This window comes from Convolutriloba macropyga, chromosome 4 (assembly GCF_964194025.1).
Source record: "Convolutriloba macropyga chromosome 4, txConMacr16.3, whole genome shotgun sequence".
Classification (NCBI taxonomy): Eukaryota; Metazoa; Xenacoelomorpha; order Acoela; family Convolutidae; genus Convolutriloba; species Convolutriloba macropyga.
Window position 1 is genome coordinate 21,409,054 of NC_134471.1, and position 23,591 is coordinate 21,432,644.

Genomic DNA, 23,591 nt, shown 5'->3' on the forward strand with positions numbered 1-23,591 from the left:
CAGGTTTATTTCTCAAGGAAGTTAAAAAAATACAAAGTCAAGTCCGGGATTAGAAATCAAAATTTATTCATATTCCAATCAAGTAAAATATTTTCAGCGAATGTAAATTTGTTGTATATTTTTCGCATTGAGAAATACTATAAAGACCTATAGATTTTGTATATTTTCATTTCTAATTTTAAATTTATACGCTACTTATTGTATTCTTCTGACCCGTGTTAGAAACCACATCACTAACACTAGGTGTTCACAAAAACACACACACACCAACACCCACCCACACACACACACACACACACACACACACACTTATATATATATATATATATATATATATATATATATATATATATATATATATATATATATATGTGTGTGTGTGTGTGTGTGTGTGTATGGATACGTTCATAAATACATGAACATCAGTAAAAACAGCTAAGCAAACGTAAATATATTTTTTACTTAAGTAAGCGTAAAACAAATGAAAAAAATATTTCAAGAGTAAGAGATACAATGATGCAAAATAGATTCATAAGAAAATCACATGTCAAAATCCTTTCACCATATTTGCATGATTAACATAAGAGTTATTATAGATATAGCTAAAATCATGGACGATAGTTTTCGTTTCGTACTCATTTAATACCTTTTCGATATGCCACACTATCATGCAATCCCACGCCAGCGGCTCAAAAGTCCAGGGAAATTTATTGGCAACTAAAACTTTCGTGTAGGATTGTTTAGTTAATATTGCCAAATGCTTCACACCTAACATGCAAATACCACGTTGCACTTTTCCACTGATGCATTTTGTCTTTGCGAGGGGGGTCACTGCCCACTCTTTATGCCTATTTACCCTCGGGTAGCTGTATAATTTGCTCTTTGGGCTTTCCCTCATGCCCCCTGGAAAGTTCACTTGAGGGTTGTACTGCAATATTTGAAAGAATGATTCACAGGTTGATCTGAATGTGACTAAAGATTCGTTCAGCTCTTTTGCGATTGGGTTTGTCAATGCGAATTGAACAGCTTTGTAATTGAGGAAGAAGTGAGTTGATCCTTTGAATTTAGTCAGGTTTTTTGGCAGATGATTTGGGAGACGATCAGGGAATACTTTTCCCTCAGCACCTGAAAGGGAAGCGACAAACTTCACATTCCGTCATCTGACCCTCACGCCGTAGTAATATTAGGATTTTAGGTTTCTTTCTCATAGTATATCCCCACCAAACTATACAATGAATGTAGTTAGTTCAAAAGATATAATAACGATTTTTTGGCATAGTTATTAGTTGACGGTCCCACTAAAAAAATAATGCAAAGTGAGTATAGCCAATGCAGTGTTGTCTCAAACTAAATTTGCTATCTAGGGTCTGCAGTTGAAACCAAGACTCAGTTGAAACCCAATTTAATGTTCTAAAACTAGTCTAGACAATCAGTTTTTGGTTTTTCACTGTCTATTGTTCCGACCCACATGCGGGGGGAGGAACTATATACTCAAATGGTTTTTTTTGTTCAGACAATTTTGGCCGACTGTATCATTAGAAAGCTCGTCCAGCGTAGAATATGGAATTAAAAATATTTTTTTTTGATTTTCGTATTTTACGTGGAGTTATCGAGGTTCAATCTTTTGAGAAAAGTAGACTGATTTCCGTTGTTTTTGTTCACATTTTCCGTAAGTTTTGATCAAATTTTCGTTAATTTTGCTAAAACTTGCCAAATTTTAAAAAAAGTGTGATATCGGTTTTCCGGCTAAGGATAGAGAAGGCTCGCCAATTCGTTTTAATCGAGCTTTTTGATTAATATTTTGGCTAAATTTTTTGAATTTGAGACTTTTTTTAACTCAAAAAAGGCGCCAATTAAACTTTTGTTTCCTACTTCGTTTAAATTTGCAGAAAGTGGAGACCTAAAATCTGCTGCCACAATCTTTGAAAACTCCAAAAAAAAAGACAACTGTAAATTTCCTTCCTGTAGGAGTTTTCTGGAATTAAGTTTTTGCCGGTTTTTTGAAAAATAAACCTAAAAAATATACGAAAAGTGGTTTATTGGATTGTGGTTTATTGAAATCTTCCATTTAGGAAATGATTTATTTTGCAAATATATGGAATACTTAATTGTTTTTGTTGAACGCTGAGAAAAATCAGGGCTAAGGGTTAACTCATCATGGATTCTTACAATCAATAATTATTCAATTTTTTTTCAAGTTTTGATTTTTTTGTTGATTACTAACATGAATTATTTCAAATCACGGCCCAATCGATGACTACCATTCTTTTTTACAACAAAATAAGGCCACATGAAAATATAGTTTGTCTTCAGAGAAAAGCTTATAGTTTTTATGGCTTTGAAATTGTATTTGTGTAAACTTTAAACGATTTCCTTTTGTTTTGGATTCATTTTTAATAATTTTTGCAGCCACACGACGAAGTTTTATTACTTAAAGATTCCAATGGGTTCATAAACAACTGCATGTGAGCCCATACAATGCCTTTAGTTTTATCTAATGCCTCTTATGACGTCGAATGTACTTGTTTTAAGAGAATGTTAGTGAAGACTTGAAATTTGTCAATTTTTTTATCTTACTTCTGTCCACATGTATTAATGTCGCAATTTATACAGGGCAAAACTTATTCTATGCGGAGAAAAAACTCATTACATTGGTTTTATTTTCAAGTATTTTTTTGGCTTTCTTACTACAAATTTTCATGAAAATTTTGTGAATTTTTGCAGTTTATCCTGTATTTGAGGTAGTTAGTTAATCCCTTTTCAACTAATCATTTTAATTATGGTTCCAATTGGCATTCAGAAAATGGGTCAAATAAACCTTTTTAATGACTTCCGTGAATAGCTGATAGTTTTAACGAATGCGAAGCCGTTCTCTCAAAACTTCTTAGATTTGTGTCTGTGCCTGTAATTGTGGTTCTTTTCGTTTTCATACAGCATATCCCCGTCACTCAAAAGTCGTAGTTGTTTCTATAGTCGTTTAAATGAATTTATTTACTGTGTTTGGATCAGAGATGAAAATTTTAGTGACTTCTAATTATTTTTTTAAAAATAATTTTGCATTTCCTATATTTGCATAATTTCCTGTACCTGGGGTTGTTGTTTGTTCTCTTTTGAACTTATCACACTACAGATAGTTCTAACTGGCATTGAAAAAATACACAAAGGAGCCTTTTTAAAGACCTCAGTGAATAGCATATAGTATAACGGCTGCGCATCCTTGATCTCACAAAATTTATTAGGATTTTTTGTTTTTGCCAATAAAAGTCCTTCTTTTTGTTGTCGCTCGGTATATTAAGAACGATAAAAGATTTTGAGCGCTTCCACAATTCTTTAAATAAAGTTGTTTTCTGATTTCAGTTTGTAGTTAACGGTTTTAAAGACTTTTGGTTACTTTTTTTAAAGAAAACATTTATGTTATTCTCATTTTTTGTTATCTTTGTCGTCAACAGGTAACTAAGTCTTATTATTGACAGAACTAATCAATTTTTTTTGCTCTAAACATCATTTCTGCAGTTGTTATGTTCTGGCAGATTTATATAGAGCTTAGAAATGTGTTCTTTAAAGAATTTTGTGTTTTCTATACTGGTCAGTATTTGTGTATCTTTTTGTTGTTTTTTCTACAAAGATGCTTTACCTAGAAGACAAGAATAAATTAAAAAGGACTAAAGCAAATGGTTAAATCGTTTTTGTCAGTTTAAAGATTTTAATGGTTTGTAAGGTATTATAGATATTTTTGAGCTTTGTCACTTTTATATTATTTCTTTCAATTTTGTAGCTTGGTTTCGGTAACGGTAGGTTGAATCCTCTTTCCAGTAAATGATGATTCAATATTTATAGTAGTTCTAATTTATACCAATTGTTTCTTGGCTTGGGATCTAGGCTTTTTTTTTACAAAAATATTGATTTTTGATATTCGCTCGTTCTGAGTTTTCTGTTTTCTTTCCACCTTATCATACTAATGGGTTGGCCCAATTAGCACTGTTAGATTCGCAATCGTCCAACATATTACGGATAACGACAAGTCTCAATTGCTTCCCGTATAAATAAGCCTTCCTAATGAGCCGAATTGATACGAAGTGGTTTCAATCAATTTGAAATTGGTTGTTTTCATAAATGAGAATTGTATTTTGAACTTTGTCCTTTTTGTTCTTTATTGTCGGCCTGTCACTATGTCGCATCAATGAGATGTTTTATATCTTATCCAAGGAACATCTAATGAAGTACAGGTTGGTTTGTTTAGATCACATTTTATCGGATTTCTTCTTCATTTTCTTTATTTTCTGTTTTCTAAATATATTCGTCGAGTTTTGGTCGTAATTAATGTTTGCTAGTGTTTGTTTTTGAGTGTGTCTCCTCCAGTACTCTCATCAGTTCTCTAATCCAGCTTTATTTTTGTTACTTATTTGTTTGCTGAAAGATATGAAATCATGTGCAAACGCACATTACCGAGCCTCTTTGTTTCGATTTTTCTTGGCTACGACAAAATTTTTGAATGTGAAAAATGAAAATGATGACAGTCTGAATTAACTTCACCCCGCCGGTGTCCATTGCGTCGACTAATCCGAAAAACTTCAATAATTTACTATTATCTTGTATGATATTAAATTGTTATAGCTGATTCGACTTGATTAACATTACATACCGTCTTTTGTCCTTGTATCAGTTCTGAGAATTCAGGAGCTATGACTTATATGTGGCAACGGGAAAGAAATTATCTTCATGAATCATCATTAAAGAACCAAAACTTTGGATCTTTTATGTTTGCGCTCTCGCTATCAAGAGTGAGTGAGGGTCATTTATTGAACTGAATCCCCACCAATGTTCAAAAGGTCTTAGATTTTAATTGCGAAAAATAACAATTTTTTGTTCTCCCAGTTTGATCATTGAGTGACAGAAGATAATCGATCAATTTGTATTTTTCTACAAAGGACTCTTTTGCAGCCACATGAAGAAGTTTAATAATTAAAGATTCCAATGGGTTCATAAAGAGCTGCAGGTGAGCCTACACAATGACTTTAGTTTTATCTAATGCCTCTTATGACGTAGATCGTAATTGTTTTAAGAGAATGTTAGTGAGGATTTGAAATTTGTAAATTTTTAATCTTTCCTCTGTGCACATGTATTTTAGTCTCAATTTATACCGGGCAAAACTTATTTCGTGCGGAGAAAAAAAGTCTCTTTTCATTGGTTTTATTTTCAAGTATTTTTTTGGCTTTCTTACTACAAAGTTTCATGAAAATTTTGTGAATTTTTGCAGGTTTTCCTGTATTCGAGGTAGTTATTTAATCCCTTTTCAACTAATCATTTTAATTATGGTTCCAATTGGCATTCAGAAAATGGGTCAAAAAAACTTTTTTAATGACTTCCGTGAATAGCTGATAGTTTAACGAATGCGAAGCCGTTCTCTCAAAACTTCTTGGATTGGTGTAAAAAATTCTTGTAATTGTGGTTCTTTTCGTTTTCATACAGCATATCCCTGTCACTCAAAAGTCGTAGTTGTTTCTATAGACGTTTAAATGAATTTATTTACTGTGTTTGGATCAGAGATGAAAATTTTAGTGACTTCTAATTATTTTTTTAAAATAATTTTGCATTTCCCATATTTGCATAATTTCCTGTACCTGGGGTTGTTGTTTGTTCTCTTTTTCAACTTATCACACTACAGATAGTTCTAATTGGCATTGAAAAAATACGCAATTTTTCAATTTGTAGTTAACGTTTTTAAAGACTTTCGGTTTCTTTTTTTAAGGAAAACATTTATGTTATTCTCATTTTTTGTTATCTTTGTCGTCAACAGGTAACTAAGTCTTATTATTGACAGAACTAATCAATTTTTTTTGCTCTAAACATCATTTTTGCAGTTGGTTATGTTCTGGCAGATTTATATAGAGCTTAGAAATGTGTTCTTTAAAGAATTTTGTGTTTTCTATACTGGTCAGTATTTGTGATTCTTTTTGTTGTTTTTTCTACAAAGATGCTTTACCTAGAAGACAAGGTTAAATTAAAAAGGACTAAAGCAAATGATTGAATCGTTTTTGTCAGTTCAAAGTTTTTAATGGTTTCTAAGGTATTATAGATATTTTTGAGCTTTGTCACTTTTATATTATTTCTTTCAATTTTGTAGCCTGGTCTCTGTAACAATAGGTTGCATCCTTTATTCAGTAAATGATGATCCAAAGTTTATTGTAGTTCTGTTTTAAACCAATTGTTTCTTGGCTGGGAACTAGGCATTTTTACAAAAATATTGGTTTTTGATATTCGCTCATTCTGAGTTTTCTGTTTTCTTTCCACTTTATCATACTAATGGGTTGGCCCAATTAGCACTGTTAGATTTGCAATCGTTCAACATATTACGGATAACGACAAGTTTCAATTGCTTCACGTATAAATAAGCCTTCCTAATGAGCCGAGTTGTTACGAAGTGGTTTCAATCAATTTGAAATTGGTTGTTTTCATAAAAGAGAATTTTATTTTGTACTTTGTCCTTTTTGCTCTTTATTGTCGGCCTGTCACTAAGTCGCATCAATGAGAGGTTTTATATCTTATCGAAGGAACATCTAATGAAGTACAGGTTGATTTGTTTAGATCACGTTTTATCGGATTTCTTCTTCATTTTTTTATTTTCTGTTTTCTAAATATATTCGTCGAGTTTTGGTCGTAATTAATGTTTGCTTGTGTTTGTTTTTGGGTGTGTCTCGTCCAGTACTCTCATTGCCGGCAAGCCTCATGGGCTCTCTAATCCAGCTTTATTTTTTACTTAGTTGTTTGCTTTCTGTTCCTCATTTGGTAGACTAATAAATCAAAACATGGATGAGCGGGGTCAGAACATCATGTGCGAACGCACATTACCGAGCCTCCTTGTTGCAATTTATCTTGGCTACGACAAAATTTTGACTGTGAAAAATGAAAATGATGACAATCTGACTTAACAATCGTTTTACTACTTGCACAAGTCTTTTTGTTTGAGTAGTTGCTATCATTGAACTTCACCCTGCCGGTATAGACTTACTGTTAAAACCATTGCTTCGACTGATCCAGAAAACTTCAAAAATTTATTATTATCGTGTATTATATTAAATTATTATATCTGATTCGACTTGATCAACATTATATGCCGTCTTTTGTCCTTGTATCAGTTCTGAGAATTCAGGAGCTATGATTTATATGTGGCAACGGGAAAGAAATTATCTTCATGAATCATCATTAAGGAACCAAAACTTTGGATCTTTTATGTTTGCGCTCTCGGTATCAAGAGTGAGTGAGGGTCATTTATTGAACTGAATCCCCACCAATGTTCAACAGGTTTTAGATTTTAATTGCGAAAAATAACTATTTTTGTTCGCCCAGTTTGATCATTGAGTGACAGAAGAAAATCGATCAATTTTTATTTTTCTACAATGAATTTGTTTCCAAGAGGTACGTTTAAAAAAACTTGAGATTGCAAAGCTATCATAACATTTGACTACTTTATAAAAAAAACTTTGTTCGAAGAAACTGACGATGTCTTACGTTTCAAAAAAAGCACACTGAATTCATGAAATCAAACATACCGACGATTTATCTTGTCTTATTATAGAATATAAAAAATATGTTTTAAACCGAACAAATCGAACCTAATAAACGGAGCACACCACCATTTTTTCAAATCTAAAAACAAAACACACCAATTATTTGTTACGTTTAAATACTGAACATACGGAATATAAGACAATGAACATACCGAACCTTTTATACGTCATAGAAAGACTATAAAGACTATTTCTTACCGTTGAAGCCAAACATACAAAAGATACCGATCGTACCGACAATTTTTATAGCGGTGAAGTGAAAAATTGCTTGGGTAAAGATTATCTGGCCATTTTTTCTTTCCCGCACCGAACTCCAAGTTCTAATCAGTCCTGGGCAATTGTAAATGCAAGTCCGCCATGTAATTTATTTTGCTCGCTTTCGCGCTTGAAATTTTCTTCTTTCAAGCGTATCAGAACGGCGCAGAATACAATTACTCAACAGTCACGGTGGCGGAGTAAGAAGGACAACAGCTAAATGAGAAGGAGAGCGTTGGTTCGATCCGCGTACGGAACTTTATTTCCGCACTTGTATTAAGACTTGCCAAGTCTTGACCAAGTCTGACAAGTCTTTAATGTGTTATGATCATAGCTCTGAATCAGTACTGGTATCTAGACTTGGAATTAGACTTGTCCAGTACTGATATTGCCTTGGCGTTAAGTACAAGTTGGCATATCGTGAGCAACAAAAATTGCATCTCTGTAGGCATCCCGGATTACCAATTGCATTACTAAATTGATTAGGTGTCTCTGATTTTTTTGGTCAATTATTCTGCACCTGCAAATTTTTTTTTTGGGTGTTTTCTACAATGGGATTATTATCTGTTGCATAAAAGAAAGTCTACTCCTTTTTTTTTCAATCGACAAATTAAATTGTAACATCAGAGTACTTAGAACTAGCAAAATTTGATCCACAAATACTTTTTGCTGCAAAGTGCGTACTAAGTTTTCAATTTTTTAAAAAAATTTTCGGGCACATCTTTTCAAATTTAGGCACATCTTTCTGATTTTTCTGTGTTGTTTACATCTTAGCCTGCAGTGACTCTCTGGCCAAATGTCAGCAATTTTTTGTCTGTTTTTTGTCATTTTATAATGGGGTGAGACAAATTGCTATACAATTAAGGTAAAAGATGGTTTCGTATGAAATATACATTTTTTGCATGTGTTTTTGCTCCTTCTCTTCTGTGAGGTTATGTGAAAGATTATTTTTCTCAATATTTCTTCTATGACAAAGAAGCTGAGAAATTTAGAACAATAGAACTTTACTGCAAGGAGAAAACAACCAATTAATTGGCACGTCGTTGTTGTTTTTCTTGTAGTTTTTCACGTTTTAATTTGCTGGAATTTTCCTAATCGGACTGCTGCCAAGCCTGTTTGACTGTTTTTTGTCGTTTCCTCAATATAAAGAGTGAAATTGCTATACATTTGAGACAAGAGAAGATTTCCAATTAACTTGCGTACGTTCCACGCGTCAGTAGGAATCCGAGTGGAAACTCACTTTTCTTTTTAAATCAAGAAAAAACAACAAATATTAACTCCCCCAACTGAGCATTGGATTCTTTCTTCCTATCAGATTTTTTTTGGATTGTTTTGGTGCTCTGTCATTTTTTTGTGAAAAACTTTTTGTTCATTTTTTTAAACATGGGCCAGTGAAAGTCTTTTGTCGCTTGAGCTTGGTTACTGGATAATTTCTGAAGACAATGAAAGGTTCTGAAGATATTAATATCACCATATTAAGCAATAAATTATTAAAGTTTGAACTTTTCAATTCTTTTTGAATATTTCTCTCATTTTCTGAGTTTATCAATCTTCAAAAGCCAGTTGATTCTCTTGATGTCTTGCTGATAGTTTACAGGATAGGTTGTAGAGGCAGTAAACAATTTTTTTATCATAGTTATTTTTCAAAATTTAGAAACTTTGAAAAAATCTTTCTTTTTCCTTTTCGTTTAATGTATCGTAAGTTCTTCTCTTCTTTTCTTCTCTTCTATCTTTATTTATTTTCATCTTTTGTAGCTAGTTAACTCTTTTCAAGGTTTGTGCGTGGGTTAATGGGTATTTTTAAGGAGATGCATTTTGACCATCACGATAAAAGCTTTAAGAGCTATAGCAATGAATATATTTTCGGTTACTTTGCATGGTTGCTTTAGTTTCTCCAATTTAGGAACTGTTTGCTTTTTGGCTGCCAATGTTAATTGATACACTGCCATCTGATACTATTTTACCGCATAGTAGCTTTGGAAAATGGGATAGTATTCAATTTTTTGTTAACACAAACTTTTTAAACTTTTGACAAATTTGAAATTTTTTTAATGTTTCTGAAGGTTTTCGCCGTGTTCTAGTTTATCGATATTTATGAGCCAAGGCAGCTTTTTAATTCTTGAAAGTGGGTTGATTGATTGTTCACACGAAAATAATATTAAGTTCACACGTTAATGTGGGTTGAATGGTTCACACAAAACTAATATAGGAAATTTTTAGCAACATTCCATTAAAACTGGCAATTGTTTTCAATTTTTCTGTAATTTCTGTCATTTACTAAGCTCATTAATCGTTACGGGCGAACAAAACTTTTTTAGGTCTTATATGTTATGGACAGCTTCCAGATAGAAAAATGTTTTCGAGATGTTTCTTATGGCAAAACTAAAAAAAAAATGAAAAGTGAAAGTTTTAAAAATTGTTATTTAGTTTTGCAATAAGAAACATCTCGAAACCATTCCTTCTCTGGAATCTGTCCAGTATCCTTTTTGCGAGACCTAAAAAGGTTTTTGGGCCGTAACGATTGATGAACTTAGAAAATAAAGCCAATAAAGCTCTTTATTTTTTTTAATTTTTTTTTCGTAAAGGAGTGTTCAATTGACAACGGTTAAAGCTCCTAGTATTCTTCTGTCAGCTAGAAAACTTTTCAGCAACCTTTCATTAATTTTGATCGAATTTCAGCAAGTTTTGATTGAAAATTAATATTTTTTCTATGTTATTTGAAAATTTGTCAATTTTAAAGCTTTTGGTCTTTAGAGGCCAATGAAGTTCTACGTGAGCTCAAAAAGAAGACACCAAATAACTTTTTGTAGCAACTATTTAGTTTTGAAGAATTTCATTTGAGTAACTTCGCCCTATGCAAATTTTAGCAACTTTAGTAACTTTTAGTAACTTTTAGCAGATTTGCCAATTGTATCACGTTTTTTGAAAAATTTGTCTTTTTTTTGAGTATTTGGTCTTTAGGGCCCAATGAGGCTTATCATGGTTTTGAATATGGTTACTGGTCACTTTTATTGTGAGAACTCATTAGTTTTGAAGATATTAATCTGTGTAAGTTTGGCAAACTTTTTATTAAAGTTTACCCATTTCTTCATGTTTTTGAAAATATTTGTCAATTTTTAAGTGTTTCGGTCTCTAGGGGCCAATAAAGTTTTCCATGGGTTTTAAGATGGTTAATGATTGGTTTTTGTAACAACTCATTAATTTTGTAGATATTAATCTGAGACATTTAAGCTAATTCTTTATTAAAGTTTGCCATTTTTTCCATGTTTTTGTGTTTGTCTTCTCATCCTTGTATATTTTCGAGTTTTCCAATCCTTGTATGTTTTCGAGAGCTTGAAGATGAGTTAATGAATGGTTTTTGTGACAACAAACAAAATCAAAAGATATTAATACGAAGAATTTTTACAATTTTTCTTTAAAAATTGCCATTTTTCATGTTTGTGAAACTTCTTGTCCTTTTTTCGTTTTTGTTAATCTTTAGGTTTCAGTAAAATTTTTCCAAGCTTGTTTCGGTTGCATCAGATAGATTATGGTGGCGTAAATTTTGTTTTTTTTTCAGATCAGAATATTTTGGTCCTTTTTTGCCCTTGAAAAACTTTTGATAACATTGAATAGATAGTGGTGGAGACAGTTTTTTCAATTATTGAGAAAAAATATACTCAAATTTATCAATCTTTCACTTCTTCTCAAGCACTATATAACTTTAATTTGTTTGAAATTCAATTGAAATTGTATACTATGCCGGTCATATTTGTATCTCTTCCAAAGAAATACGCTGAGAAGTTTTTTGGAATTGAAAGCGTTGAAGCATAATAATGAACTCCGTAATTTTTATCCTTTCGAAAAAACGATAATAAGAAAATTTTTGTGGTGCGATAAATAAACATTTCTATATATATCTTATCAACAAACGAGTCATAAAAACAGATGTCAGCCTGTTATAATGTTTTACTTCAAAAACGCACACAACTTTTTCAGGTTTGAATTGACGAGATTTGTACGAAAGTGAACCCAGTTTATTCAAACAACAAAATAACCAATTTTAAATCAATATCTGATAAATTGTTGCCTTTATCTTTTGTAAATTTAAATTTCTCTTTGCTCGCTATGGTTACACAGCGTCTAGGCTCCAATTTAAAATCAAACACGAGCTGGGTTGGAAATTTATGTGCAGACGGACTTTGTCTGTGCTCTTTTTTGATAAACCAGCAACAGTTAAAAAAGTATAAATTTGTTACGAAAATATTTGGCTTTCATTATGAGCAGACGTTTTCGGAAAAGCAATTTGAATGGTCTATTTTTACTTCTGAAGCCAGACGGCTCATGTATTAAAAAACACGATCTAGTCTAATAATATTTGTTGCTCTGCATTGAAAAAAATCACAATCTACTCTGACCAACAACTACGATTACAATGGACAAATAACCATTCTCCTTCGAAACTTAAAAAGTTTACTGTTTTCGAAATTGAAACATTTAAAAATTTGACACTTTTAATATTAATCAAAACTAAACTCGATGGGCTTACAAATGGCTTTATCTTTTTTCAAAGGAGAAAATTGCATTACGAAACACAAAATCGAATGAAACACGATACACTTAATTTAAATCCGGTAGTCGTAGAAATTTTGAAAAGTATATTTCGAGACTTCGTTTTCAACAGAATGCAAGTATTTGAAACGTGCTATCTAATATCTAAGTTTTTGGAAAGCTTTGACGGCTCTGAAAGGAACTTTTCAAGAGATTTACGAGGTTAAAATTTTACTTTTTGTCTGAGCATTCTAAAATCATTTATTAGATAAATCGAAATTCAAGTCGCCAGTGACAAATAACCCTTGAATATTCGGGCTTAATTGCACGATCCTAGTTTGATTGCCAAGACGCCATAAGGTCTATCACAAATTTGCATGGTTACGATATGAACAAAATATGACACTAAATGATTATTGGATTCAATGATGGTTAGACATGACTATTATGAAACCAATTGCTTCGATTGTATTCTAACTAACCATCTATTAAGTTGGCCCCGTGCAATCTAGACAGAATGTGCACTAATTCGAAGTTGGTCACGAGCGGAAATTCCTCCCCTGTGAGGTTGATGTAGTATTTCCATTTGTCACTTTTGTGTACTAAGTCAGACATACATGAGAATTCGGCTAGCAAAACAGAGTGCAAACCATGGACTACATCTACGGGTTTTGAGGCCAGGAAGACGTTGTCGGGGAAACAATCAACAAGTTCCTTCACCTGAAAAGAGAACCCGAGCTGAGATTTTAAACATGAGAAATCGCCTATTTTCATAGGTTTTACAAGACTCGACATTTTAGCGAATCGTGTGATGAAAACAATGGGTGATATTTAATGAGGTTGCCAATTTCTATATAGAAGACAAAAATTTCTGCATGACCCTCTGCATGCTCAGAATTTTCTCACTTTCTCATTTAAAAACGTCTAATGCATCACATTATCATATGTGAAATGACATTGTTTGAAAGTTCGCATTATCAATGAAATTTGAGTTGTGTCAGGCTTTGTATAACTCAACTTTGAAAAAGAGGATAAAGGAAACTAATTGAGTTTCAGTGGAACCAAAAACATCTGCGTAACCTTCAATTACAAAGTATTGAATTTTTTAAATTACGCCTAGCTTTTGAAAATTATTAACAAAAAGGTGTTGCTGTGGTACCACCTCAAATCATTCAAATCTCAAATGTTTTTCAGTTAAGAGCGGTTTCACTTTTGCTCCACCAGCTCATCTGTTTGTTGCCTATAAATACCAACAAAATTGTAGAGAAGGTTAAAAGTTTTTTAATCTCTTTGATTTGTCACATAACTGTATTTGATAGTAGGTGTCTTCCATAAGGAGTTAGATGTTACCAAAGACATCAAAAGTGCGGCTGCAGAGACATTTATAATTTCATTAGAGATACACAGTTTTTGTGCTCTATCTTTAACAAAAACCCAAAAAGCATCAAAAGAAAAAAGCAGGAGCAAAAATTCAACTCTGCTTGTATTCAGAGAAAGTTTTAGCCATTATATTTGGTTCGCAGTTTTAGTCATAAATATATCATTTTTTCAGGTAATTTAACGACAACTGGTTAATAAGTGATGATTGACTGTACTTTACTATGATACTCTTCATTCATCCGATTGGCCTAGCTCCAATTTCTTTCTCATTATAAGATCGTCAGTGTTGGAGCTGCTAAAGTATTTTGGTGCTTTTTTGGAGCAGAAATCTGGTACAGAAATCTGTGCTGCCAATTTTATCAAAATGGACACAAACGAAATATAGAAGCTATGGAGGTATGCTGGAAACAAGTTTTATGTCAAATGAAGGTTTTCAATTATGATTTAATACTAATTTTCCAGTTTTCAGATTAAATGATCATAAAAGTTACGCTGGAATGTCTTGTTAAATAACGCTATTTAGTTTAACCATATCAAAGAGAACACAAAATAACTCAAGTTGCGAAATTTACTGTCATACGGCAATGGATACCCTTCATGTATCCATATCCGTATTTTAAACTAATTTATTGTTGTAAGTTCCTTTTGAAGGGCGAATGCCATTTAAGTTCAGTTGCTATATACTTCCTCCCAATTTTAGCAGTTTAGTCTGTTCATTCCGTCTGTACCGGATATATATTCATTCACGTTGTAAACAAATCAAACTTTGCTTCCTTTATGTATGATTAAAACCTGAACAAACTTTCTTTCATAATTTGTATCATCATTAACTTTCATTCTCCAATTTGCAGCGCTAACGCTCAGTTTCATTTAATTCTTGCAAACACTTCCCATTTGAGCTGATTAGTTCAGTTAGAGTCAATCGCACCGCGATTGCCCAATCTAGAAAGAATCTAGTTGAAAGTAACAACTAAACCTGCCATTCGCGGCGCAAGTGCCTATCTCAGTTTGTGCGAGGCCATTTGCAATTCAATTGACTATACTCATTGTGTATGAGTATAACATGGCGCAGTCAGCAGCGGACTCAAAGAAAACACCACTTCATATAGAAGCATTTTGGGAGAAACGGACAGTAACACCTCCTCTGACGTGGATCAAATGGACGCAGCAATGGAAATTGGCTCTACTTGCTAAGGAAGGGATACAATTGGACACCCTGTTGAATGATCCCCCAACAACAGCGACATACCCGCCTGAACCTACCTACGAAGAGCAGGTGGAAAACCACACACAGGCAACGGAAAGAGATCGTAAAGTTCGAAACCAGCAATTGAAAGTAAACTGGCAAAATCGTTGCGCAAAGATTGAAGAAATCGGGATCCTCTGTGGCGACAAACCGTGGGGAATTTGTGAACAGAAGACAATATCGTTGCTATATCTAAGCATTGGTACAGAGGGACGGCGGATCTTCAAAATCAAATACCCTCATTTTCAGATCGAGAAACACCCTTTTAAAGATTTGTGGCGGGCAATGGAGGACTCATTCACAAAGGTTCGTAATATAACTTACGATCGCTTTGTTTTGTACTCGTGTAAGCAGCAAAAATGAGAGGCGGTAGAAAGTTTCTACGGCCGTCTCATAGAATTGGCGGAGAATTGCAATCTTGGTAATGAAGAAACTACACTCATTCGTGATGCATTCATATTAAATATGCTTGATCACGAGACTCAGAAAGAGTTGTTGAAGGAAACAGTAGATCCACCAAAAGCATTGGAGATCGCCATACAAATGGAAATGGGAGCACAGAATCAGCAGAAAATTAACCAAAACTTGATGTCAGGTAATACTTCTGTGAATTTCATCAATAATAACTCAATGCGCAATCGCAACGCGAATGGACCTTCAACAAAGCGAGACTTCACACGCTACCCAACTGTCCCTCAAAACTATCAATATACGAGTATTTGTACGGATTGTGGTCTTCGTTGGAGCCACAACCATAAGCAGATTTGTCCCACGAATGGTAAAAAATGCCATAACTGTGGTATTATGGGTCATTTCGCCAGAAAATGTCGCAAACCAAAAAAGTCACAGCATCCAATTCAGAAAACTCAAAAATCAAATGTAAACCAAATCGATCAGACGCCGGAAAAAAGTGATGATGAAGAATCAGTAAACTATATAACGAGCTATCAACAATTGTACGAACAGGTGTACGATTCAAACTACGATAGTGATTCTGACGACTATGTGGCGGCGATTTCTTCGGATTCAGTTCATCAATTGGAACCATTAAACGTGGAAGTGCAAATGGGGGCAATACAAACATCTGCTATGATTGACTCTGGAAGTGCTGTCAGTATCATCACAAAAAGTGTAGCGAACAAAATCCTACGATCTACAAACTCAGCTAAATGGACAGAATCAACGGAAAGAAGGAATTTGAAAACTTTTTCAAATGAGCCGATCAAAGTCATTGGGCATTTGGAAACCACAGTAGTCTACAATCAATGGCAAGACAAATCAGCAATGTTGACTGTGGTAGATGATAGACACAAAAATATCATCGGACGAGATCTGTTCACTACATTGGGACTTGCAGTTGTCCAACAACAACCAGAAACTGGTAAATGTGTTTATAACATCAATAATCCTACATGTAAAATTAAAGAGTCAATCGCGACGCAATTTCCTCATCTAGTATCGAGAATTGGCTTATCAAAAACACATGTAGCAAAATCAAAGTTGCATCAAACGTTCACAGCAAAGCATCAAAAAGGTCGACGTGTTCCGATAAATCTTCAACCTAGAGTATCAAACGAATTAGAAAGATTACAGACTGAAAGTCATATCGAAAAACTATCTAGTTGCTCTGACGAACACTTCATCTCCCCGATTGTAATTACAGTGAAAAAAGATCAGTCGATAAAGCTCGCATTAGATTCAAAAGTACTAAATAAAGCGATACATAAAAATAAATACCAAATGCCTAATATTGAAATGTTAATCGACACCATCTCACAACACCTTACAGATACACAAAACGGTCAACAAGCATAATTCACCACATTAGATCTAAAATATGCATATAGTCAACTAAAACTACATCACGACACAGCAAAACACTGTAATTTTAACTTCATATGTGGAGAATCTACCGATACATATAGATTAAAAACTGGTTTTTATGGGCTTGCAGATATGCCGGCAGAATTTCAAAAAGCCATGAATTACACACTCATAGGTTTACAAAATACATATTGTTTCTTGGACGATATCATAACGTTAGTACCGGCACTGAAACAGACCATTTAGCCTATGTTCACAAATGTCTAAAGAAATTAGATGACAATAACTTGAGAATTAACCTCCAGAAATGTCATTTTGCTAAATCAGAAATAGAATGGCTCGGTTACAAATTTACACAGACTGGAATATCACCTTTAGAAAGCAAAACAGCCGCAATCTTAACAATACCACCACCAACAACATTAAAACGGCTTAGATCATTTCTAGGGTCAGTAAATTATATCGGCAAATTTATACCACACCTAGCACAATTATGTCATCCACTTAGACCACTTTTAAAGAAATCAGTAAAATTCATCTGGACAGACAAACACACTAAACATTTTAACCAGATTAAAGAAAAAATAGCAAATAGTACAGAAAATAGCCATTACAACCCTAAATTGGACGTTCGTGTAAAATGTGATGCCTCGCGTTCAGGATTGGGGGCAGCATTAGAACAAAATACACCGGATGGTTGGAAACCAATAGCCTTCGCGTCACGATTCCTAAATTCAACGGAAAAACGCTACAGTTTCAACGAATTGGAACTATTGGGGATAGTTTGGTCAACTGATTATTTTAAATACTACTTATACGGAAAAAACTTTACGGTAGTGACAGATCATAGAGCCCTATTGTTCATACTTAAAGAACACCGATCAAACAAGTCATACAATAGTCGACTGTCTCGATGGATAGATAGATTGCTACCGTACAATTTCACAATTGAGCATATGCCAGGAGCAAAGATGGGACTCGTTGACTACATTTCTAGAAACCCCTTTGCCAGAGCTAAAAAGATATCTACATACGACGAACATTTTGTTGTAGCAACAATTTCTAAAATCCGTGATTCAATGAAACACTTAATTACCAATAGACAAACAGCAACTAAAAAATTTAGAAACATATTAATGTCGAATTTGCCTTCACTAAAAGTTACACAACCATTCGCATCGCGATTAACCATATCACAAAGTGATAATTCAACTAATTGCGAGAAAGCATTTGCATCACAATTAACTGTTTCACCATTGAAAACTCCATTCGCACCGCAATTAACACAGGCTAATTCTAAAATTAATCCGTATTCTGTACATCCATTTGCGTCGCAAATGCCACCTAAAGTTCCAAAATTACAATTTGTACCAAATCACCGTAAAGTAAATAATTCACATTCCATTAGCAAATTTGCTGCAAAAGAGGTGCAAATATTAGACAGTAAAGAATGTGAACAATCTGAACAATTATCCTTAATGCAGCACATTAATGGTAATAAGTCAAGTAATACACCTAATAACACTAAATTAAGCGCAAAAACACAAATCCCCAAGTATAAATACCACTTACACAAAAATCACTCGCTTTTTGCCCAAATTCTGCCTAAGAAACACTACTTTGTGAATAAAAAAATAAACCTCTCATATCAAATAATTCAGTAAATAGTCTCAACATGATGTCAAAAGCCAAAGCAACCCGCTCTAAATCGACTCCTACTAAAGCGAGAGTAACTTTCTCCGACACGACACCTTCAACACCCGAATTCAATGCAGCAACTCATACAGAAACCCCAACTGGTAGTATGATAGACGAAGCCGAGGACATAATGTTCACTGAGACACTCAATAAAGTGTTCAGTAAGAAGTTCCTAGCAATACTGACTGGAAAAGACGCGATATTGAAAGAAGTAAGGGACTGTGTGATCAGAAATGATGCGGAACAACTGCAAGAGATCAGTCCTTATCTCTTCTCATATTGGAGAGATCTAAGCGTGAAACACGGGTTTGTCTGCCTAGATGAGAGAATTGCGATCCCAAAATCAATTAAGGATGCGGTGTTGGAAGACATTCATTCCACACATCCAGGCAGTTTCGCTATGCTTTCCTTAGCTCAAAATATCTGGTGGCCCTACATCCACAGAGACATACTGGCAAAGGCCAGTGAGTGCAAAGCTTGCACGGAAATTGGTAAAAATCTTAAATCAGTGATTCCGCACCGCAAATGGACACCTCTACCTAAATGTAGTGAACCAAATGACGAAATACAATTAGATTTTGGTGGTCCAATTTTAAATGAGAAAGGAATAGAACAATTTTTCCTCACTAGTATAGATAGATATTCTAAATACCCCACAGCAGAAATAGTAAATAATGCATCAGGTCCAAATGCAATCAAATTCTTAAATAATTATATATATCAACATGGAGTACCTAGAACTATTAGATTAGATCAAGCTAGATGTTTTACAGGAAAAAAGTTTGAAACATTTTGTACAGAAAATAATATTACACCTATATATGCACCAGCAAATGACCATAGAGCAATCGGATTAGTAGAACGTATCATTCAAACAGTTAAACGACAATTATCTTGCATGAAATCACAATTAAAAAAAAATTTAATTTAGAAAATTCACTGAAAGCAATAATACAACGACTTAGAATATCAAAACAATAACAACCACGCCATGTGAGGCACACTTCGGTAGAAAATGTAACACACCTATATCAAATATTACAAATAAATCCGATAGCAAAAATCTCAACTATAATGCAAGAATTAATTATTATTTAGACGAAGATACAATCCCGGGTCTTTCCTACCTTACAGATGAACAGTGGGCGGATACAGCTCTTTGTTCTGACACGGAAATTGAGCGAGTCATTTGCGCCGCAAGTACCCGCGCAAGAACAGAACAAGAGAAAAGGAACGACGGGGAAGATCGTTTCATAAAGCCAGATGTCGTCTACCGCGCAATTCCCTGCTCCGAACGTAGCGTGCAGGTGAAGTTGGCCCGCAAGATACATGAGAACCAACGCCAAAAGAAGAACCTGGATGGCCTCTATGAGGTATTAGCACCTGGCAGCACAGTGTGCAAAATAAGTCCAACGACGAGTGTCATCAAAGAACCCTACAAACCAGAAGTACGGGTTAGGAATTCTGACATCGCCAAATTTGGGACGCGGGCTGAACGTGAAACGGATTTAGAACAATACATAGAACGACGTCCAAAGAAAATAAACAAAAAAGCTCTCGAACAAAAAATTCAACAACACAAACGAGATATTTTCCGAAAAAATACTGGAGAGAAAAAGATTAAGCGAAATAGGAAACAAACAGACGATGTAAGTGTCGTTTCTTCGGGACGATCTTGTATATCTACAGCTAGTAATATTGCAAGATCATTGAAGATGAGAGTGCCAAAAAGAAACCCGAAATACGACGAGGCATTCCAAAATCGACCCGATCTTACACAAATATTAAATTTCAGTCCAATCGCGCCGCAAGTGGTATCGTCCGATACAGCAGGACCATCCGGGGCACAAATAGCCTCATCAGTTCAAAAACAGCCTACACCCATCTTGCGGAAAACTTCAAAACGCAAAATCACAGTCAGTGATACATCGGATTCGGACACGTCTTCTATTCGAAAAAGCAAGAGGACATTGAAAAAGAAATCCCAAAAATCGCAAACAGTTGTCGAAAAAGTTCGTAGCACAGAAGGCTACACTGATTATCAGGATACTGGAATTGCGGGAGCGTCAAATGAAGGAGTTGAGTACTCGCAAGACCAACCGAGGGAGATGACAGTTCTCCAGGCCGAAAATGCTGAAAATAGCGATAGCGAGTGAACTTAAAGAAAACTTTCTTAAACTTTTATTCTACCTATTATTTAATATTTTATTACTTAGTAACCGGTGAATATTTATTAATTTTCTGATTTTAATTTAGTAATTTATTTTTCTCCAAGAGGGGGAAATGTCATACGGCAATGGATACCCTTCAAGTATCCATATCCGTATTTTAAACAAATTTATTGTTGTAAGTTCCTTTTGAAGGGCGAATGCCATTTAAGTTCAGTTGCTATATACTTCCTCCCAATTTTAGCAGTTTAGTCTGTTCATTCCGTCTGTACCGGATATATATTCATTCACGTTGTAAACAAATCAAACTTTGCTTCCTTTATGTATGATTAAAACCTGAACAAACTTTCTTTCATAATTTGTATCATCATTAACTTTCATTCTCCAATTTGCAGCGCTAACGCTCAGTTTCATTTAATTCTTGCAAACACTTCCCATTTGAGCTGATTAGTTCAGTTAGAGTCAATCGCACCGCGATTGCCCAATCTAGAAAGAATCTAGTTGAAAGTAACAACTAAACCTGCCATTCGCGGCGCAAGTGCCTATCTCAGTTTGTGCGAGGCCATTTGCAATTCAATTGACTATACTCATTGTGTATGAGTATAACATTTACAATTCTAAACATTACCAGTTTTTGACTTTCAATGATATTGTTTGAGTTTCAGTTCATGTGCTAATAATAGGCATTAACAAAAGTCTTTTTTTAAATATGCTGACAAGCGTGAAATACAGTTTGGGCTCTGATAGAATGTAAAAACGAACTTTGCTGGTCATGCTATTCTACTTCTAATACCTAATTTTGCTTTGAACTCCGTTTTTTTCCATCTATTCAAATAATAAGCCCAGTCTTAACAAAAGCAATAGTTGAGGAGAGAAAAGTCCTTTTGCATCTTATATATTTCAAAAGACTTTTTTTCCAAAACAGATACCTTTTTGCGTTAATAGCCCTGTTGAATTTTTTTGTGTTAATAGCCCTGTTGAATTTGGTTTGGCGAAAATTTGCACATTAGAGACGTTTTTGATATGTTTTATTGTGTATTGCAATTCTTTTTTGTAGGTTTTGTGGATATTTCTTGTCCAAGGTCCTGTATTGAAATAATGTTCGGTAATAATTGTTATAACTTCTAACATCTGAATTCACATCCTAATAAACAGAATAGGACTAAAATAGAACCTACAATTCAGTTTCTCTATTTTTTGTCACTTGAAATGATGGTAGAGCTTTCATCAGAAAACAGTGTTGGAAACCATGCCACAAGCAACTTTTGTCAATACAGGAAACCAATTTTTCAGACATGAACAGCCACACGAAACGGTATTTCTAGTTTTAAATATTCTATACTCTTGAATAAAAACTTTGCAAAATCTTTTAAACAGCCTCCCCTTGTTATGACTGGGGTACTCACTATCTTTTTGAAGGTTATTTCAGCTGACGCGTCAATATGAAAACAATAAAAATTTTGAGGTCGGTAGATAACACGAAATAACTGTTCTAACTGAACAAAGTTATGATAAACCAAAATAGCAAAAGCCAAAGGAAAATTTTTCTCATCTTCATTCACAGCTCTGTTCACGAGAGGAATTTCATCATTCGATAAATATTTTGAACAAGTTCCTAACTCACTTGATGATTTTGAGTTGTAATTAAACGAATGGTCTTTTTTAAAAGCTGACTTTAATGTTGTAGGTGTAAGTTTTTCTGAAGACAAAGCGTGGCATTGATTTTTCAAGGAATTAAATACAGAATTCTTGCGTAACTCAATATCAAAATCTGTGTGAAGTTTGAATACATTTTTATTTTTGTTAATTATCTTTTGTCGATAACTAAGACTGTTATCAATACTTTTGTTTATTACAATAATTTCGTTCTGATTTTGAACTAATTCTTCATTTTTGGGTATTGTAAGATGAAATTCGTTACCAGTAGTATAAACAAGTGGAATGCTTGAAGTTCGTTCATTTCTAAAGTCTTTAGTAGGAATCAAAAGCTTTGGCCCGGGTAGATTCCGTTGAAGATGGTTATCATGAAATAAAAAGTAACCACCTAACACAAAAATTATTATAGACAAAGAAATAATTTGAAACTTCTTCATGATTCTAAATTAGCGTGGAATAACTAGAAATAAAGCTACCAAAAGTAGTTTTTGGTTAAAGGTAAAACATCTGAGGTTAACTTTACTCGGTCAAGTCGATGTTGGTGAAATTTTGGGCGCAATCTTTCGTTATAAATATATTTATCGAAATTGGTATTTGAAGACATGAAGTTTGTTCAACTTATATAATTGAACTATAGACTGTAAATCTAAAGCATATAAGCAGTGAAATTGAATTCTTTGGCAAATACTGCGCCACATATGTGTTGAAATGTGGTCGAATGAAGCTGAGTGATATTTGGGGTATAGTCACAGAAAAATAGGCTTGTTAAATGATGAACCTAAATTTGTTTTGGTGGTCAAATACGTGAAAACATCCGATTATCTACAACTTTCGCTATATGTACATAAAGCGATCTTTAACATTGGTGATTGGAGAATTGTTTCAATGTTTATCAAACGGCGATAAACTTGTTTTACTATGACTGGCTGGTTTTATTCATGACCAGACATTTAACCACCTTTTGATTCAGTTAAGCTCGCATGTCGTACCAATCACTATTGAAATTGATCGCAGAAATTGAGAACTCTCTAGACTAGGCTCCTGTGTGAACAAAACTGTCACGACGTTCCTTAACTTTAAAGTTGAATTAAACATGAAATTGAGGAACGCAATACAAAGGTTTTTGATCAATTTTTGTTTGTAAAACCAATAACAATGGACACTTTTTGTTGGTATTTACAAAATGTGCAGGCTAAAATCCTGCAAGCGATTACAATCTTACAGTTAAATTTTTATAAAAGGCGTAAAAATTAATTAAAAGGCCCG

The 23,591-nt window shown here is 33.9% G+C and overlaps 1 protein-coding gene across 1 annotated transcript; it reads right to left on the reverse strand.

The window, feature by feature from the left end:
• Positions 1-440: 440 nt before the first annotated feature.
• On the reverse strand, positions 441-23,085 carry LOC142338318 (N-acetyllactosaminide beta-1,6-N-acetylglucosaminyl-transferase-like). Its single transcript, XM_075388011.1, has 3 exons — positions 22,076-23,085; positions 12,836-13,073; positions 441-1,125 (listed from the first exon to the last, which is right to left on the reverse strand). Exons 1-3 carry the CDS (start codon positions 22,760-22,762, stop codon positions 548-550), a joined length of 1,503 nt encoding a protein of 500 aa, XP_075244126.1. The 5' UTR covers positions 22,763-23,085; the 3' UTR covers positions 441-547.
• Between the last annotated feature and the right edge of the window lie 506 nt (positions 23,086-23,591).

Bases quoted from the DNA above. Each gene is read 5' to 3' on its own strand.
- LOC142338318 (XM_075388011.1), bottom strand. From the start codon at position 22,762: ATGAAGAAGTTTCAAATTATTTCTTTGTCTATAATAATTTTTGTGTTA. The intron at 13,074-22,075 runs GTGAGTACCCCA...TTCTCTTTTCAG, and splicing joins AAATAACCTTCAAAAAGATA to GTGAAGGAACTTGTTGATTG. The intron at 1,126-12,835 runs GTTAGTTAGAAT...CTTCCCTTTCAG, and splicing joins CGGGGCCAACTTAATAGATG to GTGCTGAGGGAAAAGTATTC.